The sequence below is a fragment of the Mastomys coucha genome, unplaced genomic scaffold (genome assembly GCF_008632895.1).
Source record: "Mastomys coucha isolate ucsf_1 unplaced genomic scaffold, UCSF_Mcou_1 pScaffold15, whole genome shotgun sequence".
Lineage (NCBI taxonomy): Eukaryota > Metazoa > Chordata > Mammalia > Rodentia > Muridae > Mastomys > Mastomys coucha.
Window position 1 is genome coordinate 25,234,387 of NW_022196897.1, and position 21,454 is coordinate 25,255,840.

At 37.6% G+C, this 21,454-nt stretch overlaps 1 protein-coding gene across 5 annotated transcripts in view; it reads left to right on the plus strand.

Annotated features, from left to right (window-relative positions):
* Positions 1 to 21,454, plus strand: part of Rabgap1 (RAB GTPase activating protein 1) — a 130,506-nt gene that overhangs the window by 48,175 nt on the left and 60,877 nt on the right. For all 5 annotated transcript variants that reach the window (XM_031370054.1, XM_031370056.1, XM_031370055.1 and 2 more), the window contains 3 exons: positions 4,901 to 5,075; positions 10,352 to 10,445; positions 15,636 to 15,786. In XM_031370054.1, the coding sequence (XP_031225914.1) occupies positions 4,901 to 5,075; positions 10,352 to 10,445; positions 15,636 to 15,786 (420 nt within the window). The remainder of the gene's footprint in view (positions 1 to 4,900; positions 5,076 to 10,351; positions 10,446 to 15,635; positions 15,787 to 21,454) is intronic.

Sequence of the window (21,454 nt, forward strand, 5' to 3'; positions counted from 1 at the left end):
TCAGAGATCTGCCTGCCTCTGCCTCCCAAGTGCTGGGATTAAAGGCGTGCGCCACCACCGCCCGGCTCTAGGCACATTCTTAAGGACTCAGTCTTCGGCTGTCTCTTATTAACTACTCCTGCTTGGAATACTTTCCTTTGGGTTCTACTGGGTAATGCTCATCTCTCCATCCTTCTTCTCTCCCCATTTAGTACTATGAGCAAGCAAGTATGTGTGTGCATGTGTGTTTGTGTGTAATATGACATGTATATAACAAGCTGTGAATTTTTTTATGATATAGTGTACATTATGTAATATATTTACACTTATGTCTCTTGGCCATTTTATAATCTCTACTAAGGCAATATTCACTGATTGATCCTAAGGACTTAGAACATAATAGTTCTCAGAGTTGGGGTCTGAAAAATCCAAAGCAACCTAAGCAATCACAAGAGTCCAGCATAGCAAGATCTTTATTTGAATTAGGCAGCAAAAGCTTACGAGTCAGGAACAACAACACAAACTCTGGAGCTCTCTGCATTTTTGAACATTCATCTTAGTAAGTATTTAAGCAGATAACAAATATGTATTGTCCTCAGTCCCCCACTGATCTATCAGAGTCACAGAACAGACTTGGATTCCAAACTGTGACCCTGAGCCAGAATGTAACAGTTTTTTTATGCTCAAAACCCACAAATATCTGTGCTAAATTACAGTTTTTTTATCAACAAGAATCATTTGTCCTTTCAACATTAGAAATAATCACTATGTTTGTGGAACAAAAAAAAAATGAGAGGCTAGCCATCTGGAAAGCTCTCCTAGAGCCTGGACACTTGAACTTAATTTCACAATATGATCAAAATGGAGTCTGAAAACAAAATGGCAATACTTAGGATAAGTCTTACTTGTTTGATCCCAACATCAGTAATTATTTTTATTCATTTCAGTATTTGTTAAATTGAGTTTACATACTGGTAACTTTGACTTTCTATTATTCAAAATTCAAATGAAAGTATTATATGTGTTTGCTTCAGTGTACATTGCCCTAGCAACATAAATGTTGAATCTATTATGTCTATCTTAGTTTGGGTTTTACTGCAGTGAACAGACACCATGACCAAGATAGTTCTCATAAAGGACAACATTTAATTGGGGCAGCTTACAAGTTCAGAGGATCAGTCCATTATTATTAAGGTGGGAGCATGGCAGCTTCCAGTCAGGCATGGTGCAGGAGGAGTTAGTTCAACATCTTGTTCTGAAGACAAACAGGACATCCTCAGGCAGCTAGGAGGAGGTCTCAAAGCCCACTCCACAGTGGTACTCTTCCTCCAACAAGGCTGCACCACCTCCAAATAGTGCCACTAGCTACACGAAGCATATTCAAACCACTACAATATCCAAATTAGTTCCGATGAATATATTTAGACAAAAACAAGCAGAGTTGGAACAGGGTTTCTTTCCAGCATTGTCTGTGTTTCCACAGGAATGAGAGATTAGCACAAGATCAACAACCTAGGTTTAACCGGTGGCTAGCTTTATGACTTTGAACACCTTTCTTCAACTTTGTCTCTTTTTACTGAATTCTAAGTTGGCAACAATAATAGAATCTCCCTCATACTATTACTGTTACTTCAATGAAAAGTTCTGTAAAATTTGGATTGGATATTCTTTGCATTTTAGTTGAGACGTAGTATAGAACCTCTTAGAATGTGACAAAACCAGAAGACTCTGTTGTAAAATGAGAACATTGTTTAACAATTATTTATCCATTTAGAAAGCCTTACTCAGTTGAGGTCAGCCTCAAACCCAGTTTGCTGAGGGTTAGGAAATATAGGCTGTCCCACACCAGCACATGTTTAGATGCGGAGAACAGCGCCTAGGGAATCAAACCAGCTCTCAAGATTGTTGCACATTTAGGGAGTAAGGGGGAATAATTCTTAAAGTGTCTACAGTGACTAGAGAAGTATCTCGGAGCTTAAGAGTACTGTCTGCACTTCAGAGGATTTGAATTCAATTCCTACTACCCACATGGTGACCTACAGCTATCTGCAGCTCCAGTGTCAGGGGATCCAGCACCCTCTTCTGGACTCTGTCACTTTATACACACGAAATGAAAAAAGTGTCTGTAGTAAGAAGCAATAAATAAAAACAATTACATTATGGTTTTAGAACAAACATATATTTGTTTAAAGGTTTCTTTAAAGTTCTGGCTTATTAGTCTTTTGTTAGTGGACATAAATTAACTCTGCTGATACTGCATTTTTTTTTTCTTGGGATTTCCTCTTATTTTGAAATTAAGGACTGCATGCCCTGCTGGGCTGAAAAGATGTTTCCGTGGTTAAGAACACTTCTTGCAGAGAACCCATGTTCACTCCCCAGCACCCATCTGGCAGCTACAACCATATATCAGTACATAACTCCAGTTCTGGAAATCCAGTTTATTTTTATATACTTGAATTTATCAAGTTTTCTTTTAAAGCTTCTGAATTTGGCATCTAAATTGGAAAGTTAAAAATACTTTTCACACTTTCCTATTACTGTCTTGTTTCTAGATCTTTGATTTTTTATTTTTTATTTTTATTTATTTATTTATTTATTTTAGTGTAGTGATCCTCTGTACAGTAAAATGTGGGTCTGACTTTTTCTCCCAAGTGCCATCTAGCTGTCCACGTGAAATTCATTAACTATTACACTACTCAGCAGTTTGTGGTACTCCCTTTATCCAGTTTAATGTTTATCCAGTTTGGACTTCTTTGAAGTTTTTACTTCTTGGCCCATGTAGTACAGCATTGGTGCCAAAGACTTTATGTCTTTGTATCAGGTAAGGCAGCTTTTCATTCAGCAGATACTCCTGTGTTTATGGGCTTTCCTGGATACTCTTTATTTGGTTTTCAGATAAACATTAAATTCTACTAGTTTGGCAAAGTTGCTGTTGCTTCTATTAAGGAGATGTAATCTTACCCAGGAACAGAGGATGTCTTCACTTATTTATGCCTGTTCTTCCTTTTTCCTATCAGATTTATTTTCTCACACATACATGCACACACACATATATATATACACACATATATTTTATATTGTATATAATTCATATATTATAGTTTGTTGTATATATTTGAATGTATAACAGTTTAGAAACTTACATATTTAAATTATTTAATATTTATAAAAAATATGTATTGTAACATGTAAATTTCAAAGCTTTTGGTTATAGAAAATTCAGAGAGAGGTTTTTAATATAATGAATCCCATGTGCTTGGACAGTGAATATTTTCACATATGGAGTTATTAACTTATCAGCTTGCTCCCATTCTCAACTCTGTTTAAGTTACAAGTTGTATTTGGACACTGAGCAAGGAATGACATTTCTAGGTGAATGACATTGGTTACCTTATTTTTGTAGTGTTAGAAAAACGTTTACATTTTGTACTTTTTTAACATGGAGAGCTGTGTAGTTAATCTTTGAAATGTTTCTAATAGCAATTTGGTAATGTTTCAAAGAACAATATAGGCCAGGCATGTTGATGTACTTCTTTAATCCCAGCATTCAGAAGGCAGCAGCATCACATGAATCCCTCTTGACTTTGAGGCTAGCTGGGGCCACACAGTGAGACCCTGTGATTTCTTTTTGTTTTGTTTTGTTTGTTTTTAAGTAATTTAACAAACTTACATCAAAAATTTTAAATAGTATTTTCCTATCATTATAGTTCTCAAAATCACAGCTTTCAGTTTAGGGATGAATATATATCAAGGATTTTAATTTAGTTCATTAGGTGCTCCTGCACCTTGTAGATGTCCTTGTCCTCCACTGTCCATCTGCTATGCTCTGTACCTTTCTGTGCTTTCAGCATCCATTCTTGTGCTTCTTGTAGCCTTCATCTCCCCTATGCTCCATATTTCAAGTTAACTTTCTCTTCTCCAACTGGCAATAATACGAATTTTAAGGTGCTCAAAATATGTATTATGGTGACAGAATTATATGTGTGTCTAATTCATTTTTTAAACATATTTCTTTTTTTCTCTAAGATTTATTTATTTATTTCATGTATATGAGTACACTGTAGCTGTCTTCAGACACACTAGAAGAAGGCATCAGATCCCATTACAGATGGTTGTGAGCCACCATGTGGTTGCTGGGAATTGAACTCAGGACCTCTGGAACAGCAGTCAGTGCTCTTAATCTCTGAGACATCTTTCTAGCCCATGTCTAATTTTTTTTTAATTAGGCCCATATAAATTGTTTATGGTGCTTGCCTAAAAGTAAAAACCAGAGTGTAAGTTGAAGTTACTTGGCAAAAATTGTTAGGAATTTTATTGATGTCTTGCTGCTGCTCATTTCCACCTACTGTCCTCCTACCCCACTTTGGAGCCCAGGAAAACTTCAGGACACTGAACTGAGCAAAAGAAGGAAAGGGGTTCCTTCGTGCTGAACCTTCAGAATGTATCAGTGATTTTGATATGTGGTTTTAAGTGGGAAACCTGAAAAGACACTTTAAATTTATTGGAAAGACACAGCACAGTTGACTTTCACATTGACTAAATTTTGGTGACTAAATATTTGATGATTTATTTTAATAAAAGATAAAACTATAAAACTGCAGTCTCGGTTACAGTGTTCAGTTTTCTTAAGAGGTTGTTTTTGTTTATGGTTTTTTGTTTGTTTGTTTTAGAGACAAGGTCTCTATGTAGACTGGCTGGCTTTGAACTCACAGACATCTGCCTGCCTCTGATTCCCATGTGCTGGGATTAAAAGTGTCTACCACCATGCCAGGCCTTTAACTTATGCTTTTGTACTTGATAAAGGTTACATTTAGTGTGGAATTCAAGAAAACAACATTTATTCTTATGTCCAATACAAAACTAAAAATGATAATTAAAACAAAGACATTTACTACATAATACATTCTTTTTTGTCATCAAGATAAAGCAGAAAGAGAAAAAGAATAATGCTGACACTTTATATGAAGTTGTGTGTTTGGAAAGTGAGTCAGAGAGAGAAAGGAGGAAAACCACAGCCAGTCCTTCAGTTCGCCTGCCACAGTCTGGATCCCAGAGCTCCATGATCCCCTCTCCTCCAGAAGATGATGAAGAAGAAGGTAAGTGTAGAGAGGTTGGTTTATGTATAGGGAGGGCCATGCATACTGCTGCAGCTTCATCCTTATCACAGGTTGGCAGTGGGATATGGTGTTGCAACTCAGCAACACTTAGAGACTTTCATGGACAAGCAACTAAGAGATGCTAGAAAATAATTGAAGTTGCCATGCACCTCCCTCTCGCATTTAGTTTTCTGTGTATGTTTTATACTTGCACCACAGTGTACCAGTGAAGGTCAGGACAACTTGGTGGCGATCTGTTCTTTCCTTTTGCTCTGTGGATTGCAGGGATTACCCTGAGGTCAACAGACTTAACAGCAAGCACCTTTACCCAGTGAGCCATCCCAGCAGCCCACATTTGGGCATTCTTTAAGATATTCGTAATCACATTTGGAAAATGAGATTTTATAATCTGTTGGTCACCATTTAAAGGTAATACAAAGAAGTGGAAGCTAGAAAGAAGTTTTTGTCACAGGAAAAAAGTGAACATTTTACAGTGGTTATCATAACAGTACAAGGGCTTCATTTTTTTTTTTTTTCCTATTTAATTGTGGGAATCTTTATTTGCTTGTTTTTTTGAGACAAGGTTCTATGTGGCCTTGTCTTTTTTTTTTCGTTTTTTTTTTCTTAGATATTTTCTTTATTGATATTTCAAATGATATCTCCTTTTCCAGTTTCCCTCCGAGGAAAAGAACCCTGCTCACCTCCCCACCCTCTCCCGCTTACTGGCCCTGGATTTCCCCTACACTGGGGCATAGAGCCTTCACAGGACCAAAGGCCTCTCCTCCCACTGATGACTGACTAGGCCATCCTCTGCCTCATATGCTGCTGGATCCATGAGTCCTACCATGTGTACTCTTTGGTTGGAGGTTTAGTCCCTGAGAGCTCTGAGGGTACTAGGTAGTTCATATTGTTGTTTGTCCTAAGGAGCTGCAAACCATTCAGCTCCTTGGGTCCTTTCTCTAGCTCCAAGGGCTTCATTTTTAATGAATGACACCGTGATGATAGAAAGTCATTTGAGTTTGTATCTGTAAAGTTCACATGATGTTCATCAAATTCATTTTTTTATTTTGGAGAGTTTGTGGGACATCCTAAGAGTTGTTTTGAGCTGAGATTGAAAGTGTAAAACTCAGTAGAGATAAATAGGCTGCCTTGAATATTTCTGACAAAACAGTCACATTAACAAAAATAAAGAAATGATTAACTTTGTTAAAAAAAGATAAATATCCATGATTATATGTGCTTTTTCAAGATGAGAAGAAGCACTGACTTTTCAGTTCTCTCTCTCTCTTTCTCTCTCTCTCTCTCTCTCTCTCTGTCTCTGTCTCTCTCTCTCTCTTTTATTTTTTATGTAAGTCCCACTGTCTCATGATTAATCACTTTATGGTCAGTTTTTAGGACTATTAATTTTTTGTTTTGTTTTGTTTCGCTTTTGTTTTTTGTTTTTTTCTAGACAGGGTTTCTCTGTGTAGCCCTGGCTGTCCTGGAACTCACTCTGTAGATCAGGCCGGCCTCGAACTCAGAAATCCGCCTGCCTCTGCCTCCCAAGTGCTGGGATTAAAGGCGTGCGCCACCATTGCCTGGCTAGGACTGTTAATTTTTAATGATAAAATGCTTACTGTGTGGTAGCAAAGTGCCTGATTCTCATAATCTTCACAGTAAGCCTGAAAAATAGAAATTATTATTGTCCTTGTTTTTCATATAAAGAAGTAGAATCAGAGATAAGTAAATTTGCCACAGGCTACACAGATAGAAATTGGCAGTCATAATGTGAATCTGAATTTGTGTGCTTTGAATCTAACCTGAAGTCTTTTATCTTCTACATTTGGCTCTCATAAATCCTTGATGTGCATAAAGGCCCATGTATTCTTTTTAAATTGGCATTCCTCTACCAAACCATTCCAAATTGTGGTCGGTCTGTCTGCTGGTTTGTTTTTTTTTTTTTTTTTTTTTTTTTTTTTTTTTTTTTTGGTTGTTTTTGTTTGTTTGTTTTGTTTTGTTTTGTTTTTTGTTTTTTCAAGACAGGGTTTCTCTGTGTAGCCTTGGCTGTCCTGGAACTCACTCTGTAGACCGGCCTCGAACTCAGAAATCCACCTGCCTCTGCCTCCCAAGTGCTGGGATTAAAGGCATGTACCACCACCGCTCAGCTGGTTCTGTCTGTCTTTTATAGTTATTCATGTATTTATTTTATATATAAGGGTGTTTGGTCTACCTGTATGCCATCAGAAGAGGACATTGGATTTAGTGGGACTACAAGTTATAGGTGGTTATGAGCCACTATGTGGTTCTGGGAATAGAACCCAGGACCTCTGGAAGAGGAGCTCAGAGTGCTCTTCACTGCTGCACCATCTTTTCAGCCCTTCAAATTGTGTTTTTCATGAAGACATAGAATAGTCTCCATGTTTGAGATTGTCAGCTATGTATCTGGTAGACTTAAAACTTGCAGTTTCTCTTTTAGGTCAACATCTCCTCCAATGGAAGAATAGAAAAATGTCTACATAAACCTCATTGAAACTCAGCAGTACAAACAACTTAGATTTAAGAAAGACTGTAGTGCAAGGAAAATGTTCAGTTTCCTTTCCATAGAGTTTGAGGAGTATCTGCTGGTGAAAGTAAATTTTGGCCCTACTAAATAATGACATCAGGACTGATAATACCTAACACTAAGTTGTGGAAGAGAGATTCAAATTTTTGAATTGTGGGTTCAGGAGTCTCTATTGATAGTTCTTAACTAGAGAGAAATAAAGACTATTATTACCTGATAGTCCACAGGGAAGGTAGTAAATGCTAGAACATAAACTCTGTGGAGAAATAGGAGTCTATTTGCCCTGTGTTGTTTCCTCGGTGTAGAGCACAATATCATAAGTGCAGTGGGTACTCAGAAAATACTGGCAGGAGAAGTTAAGTCCTAGGATCGACGCATATAACAGGAAATTTGTGACAAATATGGAGTGTAGGGATCTTAGCCATGCCTTCTTCAATCAAAATCTTTCTAATCCAGCATTAGATTTCCCACCAGGAACCCTATTATACTGTGATGTTTGCTCCTTTGGAAAAATGACTATTTTCCACAGAGGTTTCTCACCTAGAGGACATCTGACAAGAAAGCTGAACTTACAAAACAGTATTCTGACACTTGAAATGACTTTGCGTTCCCTTTCTCTACTCATAACCTGGGTACCTTGGATTCTAATGACAAATTTCCATGGTATTGCTGTTAAGATTTATTGAGAGAGTCCAGAGCAGTAGGAGAGAATTGTGGAAGGTAGATCTTCCTACTGCTTCGGAACGACTTACCACACCATGTAAAATGTAAATTTTTCTTGACATTGCATTCTATACATTTCATTGTATAATTAGGTTCACCAGCAACACCCAGCCCGTTTTAGCACATGTTTTATGTCTTCCATCAAAAGTTGTGTGTAGTAGATGTTTTAATGAATGGAAAATTGAGAAATTACGAGCAGTATCATTCTAACTTACCAATGAATTTGGGGGAAATTGTTCTTAGTGTCTTGAGTTTTTTTTTCTGCCCTTCATTATTCACATATAGAAATATTTCATTTGTATTGTCTGTCTTTCCCTTGTCTGATAATCATAACTATGAAAATATCCAAAATGCTAACAATGTAAGAAATTTAATAATAGGTGTCAAAGATTTATGAGCTTAATTTTAAGGTTGCTACTTTGTGGCAATACTCTCTGACGGAGGAGTACACGGTAATATTATCCTCACAGTTTTGCTCAGTGAAAATGGTGGAAGGACAGACAAGTACTGTTGTACCCAGTTAATGAGAATGTACATTTTTGAAATTTTGACCAACTCTTTGAAAAGACAGTTGGTCAGACAATTACTAAATCCTTGAAAATAATGGTTTTTAACTTGAGACAGTCATTTCTAGGCAAATGCCCAACAAAGCTGTGAAACAGCGTAATCCTAATGCTGCAGAATAGCAAACCATTACAAATGCACCAGCACTCAGAAAGAGTTATGTAGAAATGTCCCACTGTCATCTTCTGTTTTTTCATCTTTGGTCCCGGCTTGGAATCTGGGCCTCACATATGCTTGTCTGTCACTGAGCTATGTCCTCAGCCCCTCACTGTCATTTTCTTTACCACTTGGGTATTTTATTCTGGTTAATTAAATTGAAACCAATTTTATTATTTTAATGTGTATGAGTGTTTTGCTAGCATATATGTCTGTGCACCATGTGCATTCCTGTTGTCCAGGAAGAAAAGAAGAGGGCTTCAGATCCCTTGCAATTGGATTTATAGGTGGTTGTGAGCCATAGATGGTTGTTGGAAACTGAGTCCTGGTTCTTTAAAAGAGTAGTTACTATTCTCAACCTCTGAGCCATCTCTGTAGTCTCCTATATATTCTTACATTTCATTACTTAAATTTTAAATTATTCATTTTGTTCTTATTAATATTTTGTTTTCTGTTCTAACTTAAGGATATTCTATAGGACATCTATAAAGTCATAATGTCATTAAAGGCCAGAAATAATATTCATGATAATTCATTATTCACTCAAGCAGTGATTATTAATATCTTGATTATGCTCCATTTATTTGGGCTTTTTTTGTTTTGTTTTGTTTTGTTTTTGATTTTTTTTATTTATTATATGTAAGCACACTGTAGCTATCTTCAGACACGCCAGAAAAGGGCATAGGATCTCCTTACAGATGGCTGTGAGCCACCATGTGGTTGCTGGGATTTGAACTCAGGACCTTCAGAAGAGCAGTCAGTGTTCTTAACTGCTGAGCCATTGTTTGATGTTTTTAACACATCATACTGATGATTTAACTCTTCATCTTCTTATATCATTATGTAAATGCAAACACTTACATTCATTTACCTTATATACATGCCATAATTCAATATTTTTTTAAATTAGTATGCAAAGTATTAAATGTCATTATAGCATTTTCAGACATGTAAAGGTAAAAGGAAAGTTGGCTAGAGAAAGAAAAATGAGAAATGATTCAATAAAACCATCATTTAGTCCACCATTTACCACACTCCTTTACTACACTCTTGGATGACTAGCTTTGTTCTTTACTATTTTAGATAAAACTGTTCACATGGTTTTATACATAAAACTGCTTGCTTTGGAAAAAAAACATTTCACATTTTGAGTTCTGTATTTTATAGATAAATGACCTATAATTGACATAATAAAGACATATAGAAGGCAAGAGAGAATTAAACAGGTTATAAAAACATTGTGCATAAATATGAGAACTTATGTTTTCTTTTTTTTTTTAACTTATTACAGATAATGATGAACCTCTCTTGAGTGGATTTGGGGATGTATCCAAAGAATGTGCAGAAAAAATTCTTGAAACATGGGGAGAACTGCTGTCAAAATGGTGAGTTATTGATTGACTCTTCTTCTCACCTGTCACTCTCATTTCTTACCTAATTTGCAATCTGGAACCAATAACAGAAATCTGTAAATAAGATCTCACTCGGGAATCTATTAGACATTTACAAGGATAACAACAAACAAGTGAATCAGTCTGAGATCATTAGAAACCTAATAAAGTCTCACTGATGAGAAAAATGTTCAGACATGGAATTCATTGGCAGAGAGGGAGAGAGGAAGAGGAGAAAGATCATTTGGTCCTGTACATTGGAGAAGATAGGAATGACTGGCTAGTTGATTATAACCACAGAACTTGCCACCTCTACCCTCACCCTTTAAACCCAGAGCTGCCTCTTGCTTTCCAAGCTCTAACTGAATAAAGGAGGTTTCTCTACAATGGCTTTGTGCAAATGAGACTGCCCCACAAATCTACGTGTGGCTACAAAATCTGTTTTCAGGACTGTGTGCTCTACTAGAAGGGTAAGGAAATATAATGAATACAGGCCTGGTTTTATGGTACTCTGAAACTAGATGCAATCAGAAGTCTGTTTAACTTAAAATTTAGACATCCCCTACAACCTCTGGTGCAAGGAATTCCTCAGGGTTTCAGATGTTTACTTCTAAAATGTGGCTATTGGTGCTATGCAGGAGGAAGGTGAGGCCTGTCTTGTTTGCCCTTTTGAAGATACCAACCTGCATACTATTCAGGCCAAATGTTTAACAGTTAGCAAGCCACACGCATGGTGAACTGGCTTAAAAATCTACTACTATTGGAGATGATTCTTTTTCAGTCTGTTTTCCTCTCTTATTAACTAATTAGTATTAGTTATTCTCAGTGTTAGATACTTTTCCCCATGGAGTTTAAAGATATCTAAGTACAGTTGACAAGTAGAAAAATAGGGGACAGAAATCAGATATTGTCATCTTTTTTTATCGCCATTTGTGTGGGAAATTTTAGTATAAAGTTGGGGCCCCCGAAAAAAGCATTAATGTAAGTCAGTGATACAATGAGCAAAACAGCAGTTCACTTTTATAGCAATTCTAAATAAATCTGTTAAATTGTTATGAAGGAAAAAAATACTCCATTGTTAATATCCAATGATCAGAGGAGTTTAGTAGTCACTGTGTGTGTGTGTGTGTGTGTGTTTGTTACATAGATACTTTGGGTAGGGTTTTTCCTTACTTGTGATACATATAATACTTGAAATGGCAAAGCTGAGTCTCCTGAAAATGGTTTGAGTGCCTTGCTGTATCCATTATTTTTACTAAAATAAAAAGTTTAGGCTTAAGCTGGGAATATAACTCTGTAGTGAGACACTTACTGGGCATGCTTGAGGCTCTCAGTTTAATCATCAAAACTGCAAAACAAAACGTGACTGATTACTACAAACTAGGCATGGTAGAACATGTCTCCAACCTCAGAGGTGGGATGTGGAAGGAGGAAGATTAAGACTTCAATCCAGCCTGGGCTATATCGCAAAGTTGTGTTTCAAAACAAAGAGTTTGGCTGAGCGTGGTGTCCTTTAAATCCCAGCACTCAGTGTGCAGAGGCAGAGGATCTATCTCCCTGGTCTATACAATGAGTTATAAGCCAGCCAGGGATGTACAATGAGACCCCGTCTAAAAGAAAAGCAACAAAAAAGAGTTTGACAGCAGTGTTAGGAAACCTGTTTACAAACAGTATATTACCTTTGGGTGCTGATTAGCATAACTAGAGGTACTTTGCTGAGACATGTATACCATATCTTTTCTTCCTTGGTAGGCTGTCCTGGGAGGAAAAAGCTAAATTTGAAAGTGATCTGATCATGTCTCTATCACTGATGCTCTAGTTATTAAGGTTGTCATTAATGTTCCTTATAGGCCTTGTATGTACACTTACAGGTTTTGACTATTAAACTTTTTTTTGTTTTTGTTTTTGTTTTTGTTTGTTTTGGGTTTTTTTGGTTTTTCAAGACAAGGTTTCTCTGTATAGTCCTGACTGTCCTGGAACTCACTCTGTAGACCAGGCTGGTCTCGAACTCAGAAATCCGCCTGCCTCTGCCTCCCAAGTGTTGGAATTAAAGGCATGTGCCACCACTGCCTGGCTTGACTATTAAACTTAACTGTATTTTTGGTAAAGCTGTGTCTCAGCAGATGTCATGCCCCTCAGGGTTAGCACTTCACATGGACATCATCTGCTCTGACACTCTGACACTGCTTTGTACTTTGGACAAAACACCGTCTGCATTGGGAAATGTCAAATATGTACATACAAAAGAAAATGGCAAACCAAAGCATGAGTTGTCTTTAGACACACAACTGTAATACATGAACTGTGCAAAAGCCCTTGGAAGTGTCTCTTCTTAAATTTTGATACTTCTTTACTAATAAGAGACAGGATTGCTGATACTTGTCAGTTTCAGTTTCAGCTCAGTGAGCTGGAGGGTGTGGACTGCTCCTGCGGGAATTTTATATGTGTGAAATGTTTCTGGGTAAACCAGCATTGTAATTCAGTGTTGATAAGACTTCATAATAATATAGTTAAAACCATCTCTACAGTGTCCACAGTCCAGAGCTCATTTTTTTTTTTTTGTCCTGGGCTTATGCTATTGACTAGACTGGTCTAGAACTCCCAGAGGTCTCGGGCCTCTGCCTCCAAGTGCTGGGATTTAAGTCATGTGTTACCACACCTGGTAAGACCTCATTCTATTTCTGTGAATCCAGCACATTTTGTATAATGCCTTCGTTTGTTTTGTTGTCAAACTTTGTCGCTCATAGTCAGCTTTGCTCTTGAATATATTAATGGAATTCTCATCTGTTTCTGCTGTCCTAAGATTGTTTCAACTGCTTTTGCTTGTTTTTTATGTCTTCAGATATATAATAATCTAGTCTGTTTCATCCATCTGGACATTTCTGTCCATTCTATATGTTCTAGGATCTTAGGGTTGTAGTGATGATAGTTTAAACATTCACCACACACCTTGCACAGCACCAAATTGTGTGCACTCTTTCAACTATAACAGTATTACAAACTTGTACATTTTTACACAGGTTAGTCATTCAGATAACTAAAGTGGCAAACCCAGAATTTGTTAACATAGCAAGTCTGGTCCTGATGCTAATTTATTTACTGAAAGTAGATTTTTTTAGAAATTATTTTTATTTGGCTGGAGATAAGTCTTAGTGGTTAGGAACACTGACTACTCTTCTGGAGGTCCTGAGTTCAATTCCCAGAAACCACATGATGTCTCACAGGCATCTATAATGGGATCCAGTACCCTCTTCTGGTGTGTCTGAAGAGAGCAATAGTGTACTCACATACATAAAATAAAAAAATAAAATCTAAAAATATTTTTATATTAATTATGGGGGGGTGTGGGAAGGTATGCATATGAATAAGCCTGATGTCCCGGAGCTGGAGTTATAGGCAGTTGTCAGCCACCTGATATGGATGCTGGGAATTTAGGTTGGGTCCTCAGGAAGAGCAGTATGTGCCCTTAACTACTCAACCATCTCTCCAGCCCCCCTAAAATTTTAGATTTTAGTAACAGCACTAGTATCTATGTGCTAGTATCATTCTCCAGGTTCATTAGAATGTGACTCTTGGAAGATAGGAGCACTAATGTGCTCAGTAAAAAATAGTATACTAGTTATATGTAGAGTTAATACTGTCAATGACTAAAGTTATTCTGAAAGAAATTTTACCAGTCTAAGTTATGGTTAGTAAATATTTGTGAAGGGTCAAAAGCAAATATTTAAGACTTTGTGGGCCAATGATACTCTGTCACAGCTATTTACCTCTGCTGTTGAAAATCAAAACAGTCATAAATAATAATTGGAAAAGGACACAATGTGTCAGTTAAAGTTTATTTACACCAAGGCCATGGTGTTTCAAATCTTTAATTAGTAGCATAAAGACTAATACTGTTTTTTGCTGGCAACTTCATATATGCACACAGCCAAGGAAAAATTCATATGAATTGCCCTTTACCTCTCACATCAGGGTGCAGATTCATAGAACAAGTAATGAGCAATTTTTAATTACACTGAGTATTATTCTCATAGAATTTAGATGATGTGAAAAGTCTCAGACATACTTATAATGTACTGGTGGTTCTTTGTATCAGTGTCTTGTGTTTCAATCTGATAGTCACAGGAGCATTTCTGGGCAGGATCCTGCTTTAGTGACTCATTAATGGTGGTTTTCCAGTCAGTGAGGAGCTGTGACATGTCTCAGGATCACCCGTTCCTTCAATGAACTGACCAGCCTCCCTGACCTCTGCATTATGGACATAACATCTGCCTTTATGATAGCATCAGTTTAAGACACAAAGCACTGAGATCATGCCAGTGTTTGAAGATAGACTTTATTTTGTTCATTTTATACATGAAATTTGAAACCCAAGGCTTTTGTAACTTGTATTATTGTTGCAGTAAGAATGTTCTTAGCTACCACATATATTCAAGCTGTTACTTGAAGAAAGAGACAAAAATCTGCTGAAAACATATTGTAACTAAGAATATATAAATATGCAGTTCATAGTTGCTATTGTTGTTTCTTTGTGCCCATTAGTTGCAGTTTTTCGAGGATTTATTTTTATTTTTTCATGTGTATGTGTGTTTTTGCCATTTGTGTGCAAGGTTAGAGGTGGGCAGAAAGGAGAACTGAAGTTACACGTTTGTGAACCAGGTGACAGTCTGTGGAACCAGCAAAGCATTTCTCTAGCATCTAGTTGTACTTTTGCTCAAAGTTGTACTTAAGCTGTAACCAAAAAAACGTCCCTACAGTTTTCAGTTATTTTTTGTTTGTTTCTTTGGTTACTTGGTTGGTTGGTTGGTTGGTTGGTTGGTTGGTTGGTTGGTTGGTTGGTGGGTTGATTGGTTGGTTTTTCCCAACAAGGTTTCTCTGTGTAGCCCTGGCTGTCTAGGGACTCACTCTATAGACCAGGCTGGCCTCAAACTCAGATTTACCTGCCTTTGCCTCCCAAGTGCTGGGATTAAAAGCCTACACTACCACTTCCTAGCTTCCAGTCCTTTTTTAGATAATGATTTAATGATATTTAGCCACAGTGGTTTACAGGTGCCATGTTAATGCTTCATTTTTTATTATTATTGTGCTACCTTCTCATACCTTTGTAAACCATTTTATTTTCATTAAGGAATCTTTCAGAGCCTTTTCCTTTGTCAAAGTAATGAATTACGGCTTTATTTTTAGGCATCTCAACTTGAGTGTGAGACCGAAGCAGTTGTCATCCTTAGTGAGGAGTGGTGTTCCTGAAGCTCTTCGTGGAGAAGTCTGGCAGCTGCTAGCAGGCTGCCACAACAACGATCACTTAGTAGAAAAATACCGAATTCTCATCACAAAGGTCAGAGAGGTTATAAAGTTTAGAGTGAATGGTCAAATGTTTTATACTTTATCTTAAATAAGTATAGTTTAAAGATGTCTTTTTCTTTTGGCACAAAGATGAATGCACAAAGTTTACTTTCTCAATGAATTTATCTCAGTGGTGGGAAATGTCCTTCACACCTGGATTAAGTTTTGAGCCAGGCAGTTTATGCAATGCAGTGTTTACTATGTTTCGTTTTGTTGGGGTGGGTTTTTGTTTACTTGTTTTTCCTTATTTTTCTTTCTTTCTTTCTTTTCTTTTTTTTTTTTTTTTTTTTTTTTTTTTTTTTTTGTTTGTTTTGTTTTGTTTTTGAGACAGGGTTTCTCTGTGTAGCCCTGACTGTCCTGAAAGTCATTCTGTAGTCCAGGAACTCAGAGATTCACTTGTTTATGTCTCCCAAGCACTGGGACTAAAGAAAGATGTACGCCATTAGCCAAGCTCTTCATTTGTTTGGCTTTTTAAAAGGAACCCTGGCCTGTCTAGAGCTCAGGTGCAGTCAAGATTAGCCTTGGACCTGTTGCAGTTCTCCTACCTAAGGCTCTAAAGTGCTGGCATGAGCTATCACACCCAGCTATAGATTTATTTTCCTTAAAAAATGCTTTTGATAAAGAAGGCCTTCTTTTAGTTTCTACACTTAATAAGAAAAAAATCTGCAGCTTTATATTTAACCTAGTTCAATCCTCTAAAGTGAAACCCTTATTTTCACAGTACCCACTGCTCAAGTTAAGGCATTCTTCAAAGTTTCACAAACAAAACAAGGAAAAAAAGTATCCATATATAGCTTACAAACATGTGGAATGGTTTGCTACAAAGTTAGCCATTATTTGTGCCTTTTGTACCCATATTACTGGGCTTGGTTTTAGTTTTCTAAAAATTGTGGGAGTTTATCTGCTAGGAAACAGCTTCTCTGATAAGTAATAGGTAAATTTGAAACTTGGGGTATGAAGATACAGATCCATTTTATTTATTTTGTGTGACTATGTGGGCATGCTAGTGGCCTCGTACATGTGTGGTCAAGGGGCAAAGGAAAACAGTTAAGGGTCCTTATCTGTCTTTTCATGGGGCCCAAGGACCACTCTTAGGTTCTCAGGCCTAAGTTCCTTTAACGACTCTATCCTACCTGAGAATTTTGGGTAAGAGAAAGAAATAAAATCTTTGTAAAGAAAATACTTAAATTTTATTAGAATTTATTTTATTATATTACCTTTTTAAAACTGTTAAAATAAGGGGCTGGTGAGATAGCTCAGTGGTTAAGAGCACTGACTGCTTTTCTGGAGGTCATGAGTTCAAATCCCAGTGACAACATGGTGGCTCACAGCCATCCATAATCAGAAACAAATAAAAAAAAAACTGTTAAAATAATCTTATAGGAAAACAACATACAGAAAGGACATATGTTCTTCAAAAAAAAATGTTATATCCAACATAAACAGAATTGTGGGCCTAGGAAGCCAATCTCAAGAATAGTTGCCAGGCAGTGGTGGTGCACGCCTTTAATCCTAGCACTTGGGGGGCAGAGGCAGGCGGATTTCTGAGTTCGAGGCAGGTCAGGCCTGGTGTACAGAGTGAGTTCCAGGACAGCCAGGGCTGTCTCAAAGAAACAAAAACAACAAAAAAGAGTAGTTGAAGGTCATTTGTTGAATGTGCCTGACAAAACACAGTGGGAGTTAAAAGGAGTGGTAGAACCATCCAGTGTCTTTTTATCTGGTATACAGCTTTTGAGGCAGGTTCCAGGAAAGAGTCTATTTATATCACCCTTTCTAGGGCTCAGGAAACATTGCAGAAGAGGAAGGTGGAAAGGATCTAGTAGCCAGAGGAAAGCGATATGGAGTACAGTGTCTTCCAGGCACAATGTAGCTCTTGAACTCTCAACAGCCGAGAGTTGGGCCATCTGCCCAAGACTTGCACATGATTGTGGCCTTGTGAATTCATTCCATTAGGTAGAGAGGATGCAAGGTCCTACCCCTCCTTGTGTCTATAACAATTAAAGATCACTATGGGAGAGACATGGTTTCTTCGGTCATGTAGCTACTAGCATGTGGCCCAGCTTCTGAAAATAACCCTCCACTTGTGCTGGGGGTTTACAAGAAGAAAACTTAATTTGTTGGTTTACAAGAAGAAAAAATATATAATAGTAGAAAGGTCATGGTAGTTGAGAAGAGAAAAGAAGGCAACAGGAATAGGAACGGGGAATAAGAAAGGATAATGGGAGGATGAATATGTCTATGAAAATGTTATATATTATAATGTCACTGCATATAATTCATATGTGCTCACATACCTACAAAAGTATTGCAGTTGAAAAAGTTATTTCCTTATTAAAGGTAAGAATCACTGGGCGCTTGGTGGTGCATGCCTTTAATCCCAGCACTCATGAGGAAGAGGCAGGGAAATCTCTTGAGTTCACAGCCAGCCTGGCCTACAGAGTGAGTTCCAGGGCAGCCAAGGCTACACAGAGAAACCCTATTTTGGAACCACCCCCCCCCAAAACAAAACAAAACAAAAACAATAATCTTTGGTGCAGGGTCCTCCTTTGGTTAAATGGAAAATCAGGAGATACCAAAAGTGTATCATGCATAGTTGCACACAGTGTATAAAGCTTGGTAATAACAAGAGCTGGTGACCCTGGTTTATATAGTTATTGTACTTTTATGTTTGTTTTAGAGTGTGTTCTTTGTACTTATAAAATCTTGAGCCATGTATTGATAGCTCTCTCCTGTAATCCCAGTACTACGTATGTAGAGGCAGGGGCAATTCATCCTTGGGTACATAGTAAGTTTTGAAGCTAGTCTTAACATGGCCTCCCTATCTCAATCTCCACTCTGCATAAAGTAATAAAGCCTCAAAAGAAAAAAGAAGAAAAAAGAAAAAGAAAGAAATGTTAAATGTTACCAAGGCTTTTTTTTTTTGGCATGGAATTCATTGTACAAAATATGCACTTAAAAGGTTATTTTGTTTTTTGATTTTATTTATTTATTTATTTATTTATTTATTTATTTGGACACAGAGTCTCACTATGTAGCCTTGGCTAGCCTGAAACTTGACCTGTAGACCAGGCTGGCCTTACAGAAATCTACCTGCTTCTGCTTCCCAAGTTCTGGGACTAAACTATCATACCAGAACAATGACTTTTAAAGATTCCCCCTGGTCTCAGGAAGTGATTCCCTTAGCCTGCCTCACTGCTTGTTGTCTCATTACTGCGTTTGAATCTGGTAACATGTCGGCTGGAGTTGAGCATGAAAGGAATAGAAGGCACTTTCCAATTTGCAGCTCCCAGAACCTTCCTTAGTGCCTTCTGTCTTTGGCTATGTTTTTTAAATATCTTATATTTTATCTCAGTACCTCTTACTGTTCCTTTTGATTTAATGTTTAATTTTCAAAATTTATAGGAAAAGTGCCTCTACAGTAAATTCATTTTATAACAAGAGACTAGTAGGTCCACACCACACCCTGACGTTCTTCTTTCTACCCACTAGCTCCTTCTTACTATGTGTGTCTCCTTTTCTGTGCTGAGCTTTAATGCCTTGTGTAAGGCTTTGCTACAATTACAAACTCACATCCAGATCCTAAACTAGCAGCACTAGTATTTTATATCTAAATTGCTTGTACAGTAGAAGCCATGAAGGCCCATCCGCATCTCACAAGTCTAGAAATAGAATGCACCAGTGACAGAGTCATCACTGAGCAGACGGTTTCCTTTTTAAATAAAATTCTCTCTCTGGAACTTCATAGACAAGGACCGAAATCACAGGAATGTATCTCTAGGCACTCAGTAGTGAATGGTTATCTGTTGAGCAGGAAGCACATGGAGTTAGGAAGCTTGAGCACTGACCCAGAGCTCTCACTCTTCCATTTATAAACTCAATGAGGTTCCTCACCTTGGACCAGTCATTGGGATATCAAATGATGGTGATTTCTATATTTTTGGATTCTATTTGCACAGATCTAACCATCAGTGATCTAGCAACTTTTCTTATTATTTCCCAAATAATAGTCTAACAAATATTTGCTTAACATTTACTTTGTATTATGTATTGTAAGTAATTTACAAAGGATTGATATATACAGGAATGCTGTATATAAATATTTTTTTCTTCCCCAGTGCTGGACATTGAGCCCAGGACCTTGGTCATGGTAGGCAAGCATTCTGCCATATTCCCCATTTCCCTGCTGAACCATTTTATATAAGGGATTTAGCATCCATGAATTTTATATTCAATAGAGGTCCTGTAACCAATTTTTCTTGGATAGTAAGATGTCATTCAGGCTTCTCCCCCCTGACATATCAGCATGATCAGCCTGTGATCACAACCATAGATCCTGGGAGAGGACTCCAGAACAGCCAGGAGCAAAAGAAATCTCAGGCAAGCACTGTGAGAACTGACTAGAAGGCAACTTCAGTGAGACAACTCATTTTAGTTGGGGGAACAAAGGGTATTTATATTTAAACCTTTGAGGGATGAGTAGGGACTATCAGACTGAGTGGACATCATTGTCAGGGTCCAGGGTGCTGGGAATGCCTTATTAGCATTAGGAATTCCAGGTGCTGCTAGACATGACCTTATAAGGCAACAGGAAATTAAACCTAGCTGTTGAGCTATGTGACCTCCTCCATATATCTTTGTGAAAACATTTCCATTCCGTTAAGTTACTGCATGTCAAATCTGGCTAAGAAGTTCCAGGGTTTCCTGCATTCCAAGAATGTCAATATAGTGTCTTGACCATTTTGAAGTTGTTAGTATTGGGATTGTTTTGTTGTTTTGTTGTTTTGTTTTGTTTAACACAAGTTTTATATCATTTAGTCTGATACAGATTGAGTATTCCTGTCTAAAAGCTTGGACTCAGAACTATTTCTGATTTGGTGTTTTTTGTTTCCTGGTGGTGGTGGTGGTGGTGGTGGTGGTGGTGGTGGTGGTGGTGGTGGTGGTGGTGGTGGTGGTGTGGTTGTTTTGGTTTGCCTTGGTTTGGATTATGTTGACTTATCAGTTAAACCACCATGATATCAAATGTGCTTCATGTGCTCCGAAACCTTAGGCTAGTGCAAGACTTTTAGTACTTGCTTCTAGGTCCTGAACTTGCAGCTTCATTTAAAAGCTCTTGAAACCTAAAAACAGAATTTTTATTGTATTTGGATTGTGTTATTTATTCAGGTTTTGTTTGTTTGTTTGGTTTTTGGTTTTTGGTTTTTTTTTTTCCGAGACCGGGTTTCTCTGGGTAGCCCTGGCTGTCCTGGAACTCACTCTGTAGAGCAGGCTAGCCTCGAACTCAGAAATCCACTGCCTCTGCCTCCCAAATGCTGGGCTTCAGTTTTTGTTTTTGTTTTTTTAAAAAAGGTTTGTCTTTAAACAAATAAGATTTCATGAGAGTTTTAGAAAAAAGTACATAACCACTGAACTCAGATAGCACTGAAGGTTTCTCATCTAAGCTTTCTAAAGGTCTTGTCTTCTGAAGTCACCCTGGAGTTTTGCAGTCAGCAGAGTGTGGGAGTGTGATGCTGTAGGTGCTGGGAAAGAGTTCTGTTCAAATGTGAGGAATGCTGGGTGACCCCAGAGTGAAATTGGGCTGAAGCTAGAAGCCAGGAGGTGTCCCGCGCTATCTCCCGCCGGCAGGAAAGACGCGGCACACACGGATCCTTCTGCAGTACAAA